Raw genomic sequence first — 6,000 nt, 5'->3', positions numbered from 1 at the left:
ATGATATTTGCCTACCCTCACATTTCCTTCTGCTCAGAGAGCAGTGCAGTATATTCCAGCTGCCATATGAAATGCACATGCTTCATAGGAAAAGACAACAGGTAAACGTACCTTGGTCTGAACGGGTTTAAATCTGTAAGACTTCATGCTTCAAAATTTGAGTTTACTCTGAGAATCCATATCAACTCTTACTCATTTAATAGAGGGTTTCAAGTCAATAGTTCAACAGCCCTTGTTCAGCGCTTCTTTCTTTCTTTATACTATATTTGTTGGAAATTGGAGTGGATTATTTGCTTTTTCTTACAGGTAGCAGCAGGCCAGAAAAGAGAATGTTAAGACGCAAACTTGCTGTGTGAACTGTAAGAAGTATTCCAAGACAGCAGAAGCTGGCTGACCAGAAGAAGGGCAAACAGATCCTGAAATATATGTTTAACAGCTACCCTGCGAGACTTCTAAGGCTAGACTCATTCAATGAATTCGATTTTTGAAGTGTCTTGAACGTTCTCCTATCACCGGGAGAGATGTGGGCGTTGGGCGTTCATTCATCGAACTGGCAAAGAACATTCAACCAGGAGGCTGAAATCTTCGGATTGGTGATCCAGGGTTTCTATAAAGCTGATAAAATCCCCCTCCTCCACGCTAACTTTCAATCTCTGAGCCACGGCTCTTGTGTGTCCTGGAACAGGCCAGCTTCAAGGTAAAAGGGAGCACGCCACAAAGGCATTATAACTGTGTTGCGGAAGCTAATTAATGAAAATGGAAAGGTAGTTCCCATATCCCAGGAATAAATCTGGGAAGCGTTCAAACCAAAACCCCATTGATACCAGCCCTCCTTCCTATCAATAGAAATCTCCCCCACATTATCGCCGGATCGCAGACGACGGACGACAACGACGACCATGAGCCATACGGCGTCTCACACATGGTTGTCAAACGAAACACGAGAATTTGAAGCTTGGGCGAGGGTCCGAGATATGATGGTGTACGTTGCCCCGAAATCCCCCTTCACGCCAAGAACCTTCGGGGCATGGATCTCCCATAGACTCGCATGGATGGAAGAGGAACGTGGACGTATTTTCCGCCAAGCTATGGCAAGACAAGCGATCGAAAAAGGATGGCGCGAGCAGGTCCAGGTGGGACCAGTACTTGGAGGAAAGAAGCTACCAGATGGGCTGGCTTTAGTTCTCGCCAGGGAGACTATTTGGGCACCTCGAAGAGGCTACCCCAGCGTTCATAGTTTTGCCCCTTGGCCCAGCTACGAGGAGCTCAAGCACGAGGGCGATGACCGGAACAAATCCGGCTACTCTAGATTTCCTCCACTGCCCCGCGGTCGTGGGAATGAGACGGTGAACTGGAAACAACGAGCACCTATAAAGCAGTATCGATTCGACGAAGTCGGCCGCCCAGTGTTGGAGACAACGAGTGTTCGTATTCAGGATCTTGAAGGTGAGATCCTGAGGCTTGTTGGTGGCGCTCTGCTAGCCGAGCTAGGGTGGCTGACTGCCATATCGTTGCATCGAGAAGATTGATGATGGAAGAGTCGAATATCCGTAGATAAAGACGACAAGATGGAGAGCTTCTAGGACGTCAGAATATCTTCGACCTGACAAATGTCTCTCACCACCACACAAATTCTTTGCTATCGGAGTAAAGGGAGCTTCCTCGAACAGAATGGGAAAAGCCGCAAAACATGTATCGGTGAAGTTTTTCGTTTAGATGGGTGTGGCAAGGCTTTGGGCATCCCAGGAGTCTTTGGATGATTAACGAGTAGGACTAAGAAGTTTCGATGATTTCATTTTTCATTTTCTCAGCAGGGAGTTCCAGGCGTTTTGTAATTTTTAGCATTGACCTGTCAGGTTGCTTGCTAGAGTTTAATTGTCGCTTGTAACTATATTCCGTGCTACCCATGGCCTTTTTAGTACGGTGTACTTTCAAATATATTAGAGCCCGACCCAATCCCATCATCTTGAAAGTCGTGAAAAGTGCCATGTTTGGGAGGTGGTTGCACTCGTTAGCCATGGCTGAACATCGGATTGATGCCATCCTAGATTCCCTTAGAGGATGACCGGTAGCATTCCTAATGGGAAACGGGTAGCCCATGTTTTGCAAAGGCCCAGTGAGTAGCTTGTACCAATATATTCGCGGCCGAGAGGGTTTCTTTTGAGGGATCCAAACGAACAAGTTAAACGGGGGTAAAAGTTGATCAAGTCCTACCAGAGGGGCTGCAGGCATTTTCAAGCTCTTTCAAACCCGCGATCGCATCTTCAACAGCGTTGGTGGCAACGCCAGCAGGCTTGTTGAATTTTCCATATCGCAGATCGCTTAATTCCCCTACGGTAGATGCAAGGTCCGCAAAAATACGTGCAGCTTCGGCATCTGCGGCTTCAATTTCCCGTTCCATCGAGGAGCAAGCATTTCCCATCTCTGGTAGAAGGGAAGCCAAGGTGTGCATATCCCCGGGGGAAATGGTAGGCTCTCCTGGGCCGAAAAGCTGGATGTCCATCTCTGTTTCTAGTTTATCGTGTTTGTCCATTCCACTTACCCCAGTGGCTCTTTTTGCATTTCGGAGCGCTTCTCTTTGTCTCTCACCTCTCCATATCTCTTTGTCAATATTCTCCCTGACAAGATCAAGGTCCTGAGAACGAATGTGTTGCAATTCTCGATATAGGACCCTTACTTGTGGGTGGGACCGGAGGCGTTTGGGGAATAACTCCGTGAACTTTTCCAAAGAGATGATAGTAGGCAGCGGAGATGGGGAGAGAAGGAAATTTGCCAATATTGACACTTCGGAAGGGGCCATGATGGATGACTGGCGACAACAATGAAAAAAAGAACTGGGATTCAACCAGCCAGATTTTGCTTCCAACTTGAAGCAGTCACAGCAATACAACTCAGTACAAAAAGTGCCCAGGTGCACTTGAAACCGGCAATAGAACACCACAAACCCGTACAAATTTAAAGCCCAGAAATGCGGAGGTTGCAACAAGTATTCAGATCTCACAGAGGGAATAAGCCGAGAATTGCCTTTGAATTTTCGTGTTTGTTGTCTCCATCTTCGCGCCGAAGTAGAGCTGAGGTTGATTTTGGCTCTGCAGCTGACATAAGCTCAGAGTCATCAACGCGTTTTAAGCGCAAAGTTACAGGATGGTAACGCCTGATACAGGGTAATACCGGCGCGTGATTGTGAAAAGATTCAAGGGGCCAGCAAGGCGCAGGATCTGTCCTCGTCGGTGACTTCCATACATCACAGCACACCTCGTCTGCTGTTCCTTCGATTCCTCTCTGCACGGCAATCGTTATACCACCCATACGAACATTTGGAATTTTCTTTTTAGGAGGACCTAGTGCTGCGTGGTGCTCGTCATCGAGTGCTTGACATCCTGTACGGGATTTCTTCCACCCTGTTTCGATAAAAGCATCAGTTTTGCTAGCTGAGCTTCTTTCGTACGTTGCAGTAATATCTGTTGCTTTTGCTTGTGCTTTGTGGCAGTAGTTTCTCTTGCTTTCGCGAGTGTCTTCGGATCTTCAAACTTGCTGCTTGCACCAGTTCGCTCTCCCCTAGTCGGGCTGAAGGTACCAACAGAGCAGAGAGGTTCTTAACGCTGCAAAACCAGTGAATAAGACTGGACATACTTTCCCCTGCTGTCCTGCTGTCATGCCGCCAGCAAATCACCCCATTTATCATAAGGATGAGAAAGTCTTCTGCTTTCACCATGAGATTCTGTACGAGGCGAAGATCCTTGAGGTCAGATTGACCGATCCAGACGACAGAAAGAGCCCCTACGAGTATCGGGTTCATTACAAAGGCTGGAAAAATACGTATGTACATTTGCCTATCTTAGTTTTCGAGATGACGTGGTCTCTTTGGCTGGATTTTCCTTTCTTTCTGGACGCAAAGCTGACGGATATGTTACAGGTGGGATGACTGGGTTCTACAAGATCGCCTACGCAAAGCGACTGAAGAGAACAGAGAACTTGCCGCTACGCTCCGTCGTGATGTGGAAGCTTCTCTTCGTCAACGATCTAACAAGTCATCGGCGAAAAAACGTCGTAGTTCTGACATGAGCTCCAATCGAAACAGCGAAGAGAGGCATTCATCCGCTCCTGCCAAAGGCACGAAGCGATCAAGAGATGCTGAAATTGAAAAGGTATGTAACCAAGTTTATTTTTGATGCTACCTAGTACATATTGTGTTCCGATTTCTCTGAAAATCACGTATCATAATCATTTTTGTATTGGTTGTTTTTGTTTTTGACTTGAATCGCCATATCGCCTTGTATGACGTGTTGACTTGTGATTTGCCACAGGAGGAGCATTTCAACGCACGCCCATCCGTAAGGATAGTGATGCCTGATAACCTCAAAGCACTCCTCGTAGATGACTGGGAAAACATCACAAAGAACATGCAATTGGTACCACTTCCCGCAAAAGTCTCTGTCAACAAAATCCTCGATACATACTTTGAGGAGGAGAAAACCAAAAGAACTTCCCAGGCTCAAGTGGACGTGCTGGAAGAAGTTTTGTCTGGCATTAGAGAGTATTTTGATAAATGCCTTGGCCGGCTGCTATTATACAGTTTTGAAAGAGAGCAATATCACATCCTACAACGGAAATGGGAATCCGGGGCCGAAGGGTTCGTCGACAAGGGACCATGCGATATATATGGCGCTGAACACCTAGCTAGATTATTTGGTGAGATTTATCCAAAAGGGGCTAAGCTAGCCCTACGTCCCCTACTTGTATTCTGCTCTAGCTATTCTACCTATTATGCAAACCAGCGCTGACAACATCCCCCTTTCGTTCACAGCCTCGTTGCCAGAACTTCTCGCGCAGACGAATCTTGGCCAAGAATCTACCAACCGTCTGCGTGAGGAACTGTCTAAGCTTGCAATCTGGCTGAGTAGGAACTCTGAAAAACTTTTTGCAAGCAAATATAAGATCCCCGGCAACGAATATGTCGACAAGGCAAAGGGAGTTTCAAACCCGGATGCCCCCGGAACCGCAACATCCCGCCTATTTTAGAATCGACAGGTTTCGATGGCCCTCTGACAATGAGGGAATGGACACACAAATATCTTGTGTTGAAACTGGTGATACGGTAGCATCTTTTATACGCGTTTTGCAAAGATGAAATGATATAGGACAACTTAAAGATGTACACTTTGAATATTCTGCAAAATTGTGTCGAGGGAGGAAAGCAAGGGCTACGCAGCCTCCATCGTTGTTCACCCAGGCAGGCCTTTCATACATTTCTGAAATATACTCCTTTCTTTCCTATGAAGTCACGGCATGGATGGGATGATATTGGGTGGTTATCTTTTACATTTGTTTCCCGAGATTTCCGCCACTCTTTTCCACACCTGACGCATACGATCATTTTCGGGCGGTATAAGCACGCTTTTTACACTTTCTCTTGACCCGATTCTTCGTTTGTATTGTCTCTTGCTATGCACCTTAACGGTTTGTAATCTTTTCTCTTTTTTTTAATCTTTTTTTTTTTTTTTTTTTTCCTTTTGCCTCTACTTTTTATCGGCGCTCTTAGGTTTATACGTTATATATATATATATATATAGCTGCTAGATCGAGTTATGGAAAATTTCAGGACGTTCCATTTCTTTGACAACTAATAGAGGAGACATGTATATATTTTCTTCTCCACTCTCGAATTCCTATTTTGTGAGAATGGATAATGTTTTTCCATGGCGATAATCTAAAAGGGCGATGAGTATAGATCTATATAGGTATGACGGGGCCTAGGCCAGTTTAAAACTACCCCCGAAAAGAAAGAAAGAAAGAAAAATAGAAATTTCCTATCCCATCGAACCCAGGCAAAATAAAACCCATGGGATGAGATGGGGAGCGTGCGGGTGGGATGTACAGCGCAACAACTTGACTATGTAGCCGGCTACACAACAACGCTAAATTAATATCATAATGTCAAGAGAAGAGCAAAAATCTTTAAATCCTAAAACGTTAAATACGAAAAGAAAGGACACCGCG

General features: G+C 45.6%; 1 protein-coding gene across 1 annotated transcript; it reads left to right on the top strand.

The window, feature by feature from the left end:
* Window positions 1-3,655: 3,655 nt before the first annotated feature.
* Window positions 3,656-5,022, top strand: HCBG_03477 (histone acetylase complex subunit; the record flags this gene model as incomplete). The annotated part of the gene is made up of 4 exons (XM_045430526.1): window positions 3,656-3,819; window positions 3,917-4,148; window positions 4,308-4,692; window positions 4,808-5,022. The coding sequence occupies 4 exons, from the start codon at window positions 3,656-3,658 to the stop codon at window positions 5,020-5,022; spliced, it is 996 nt and encodes a 331-aa protein (XP_045288669.1).
* Window positions 5,023-6,000: the final 978 nt, after the last annotated feature.

Source organism: Histoplasma capsulatum (genome assembly GCF_000150115.1).
Source record: "Histoplasma capsulatum G186AR genomic scaffold supercont2.4, whole genome shotgun sequence".
Classification (NCBI taxonomy): Eukaryota; Fungi; Ascomycota; class Eurotiomycetes; order Onygenales; family Ajellomycetaceae; genus Histoplasma; species Histoplasma capsulatum.
Note: the sequence above shows the minus strand (reverse complement) of the source record. Positions and strands in the feature narration are given on the sequence as shown.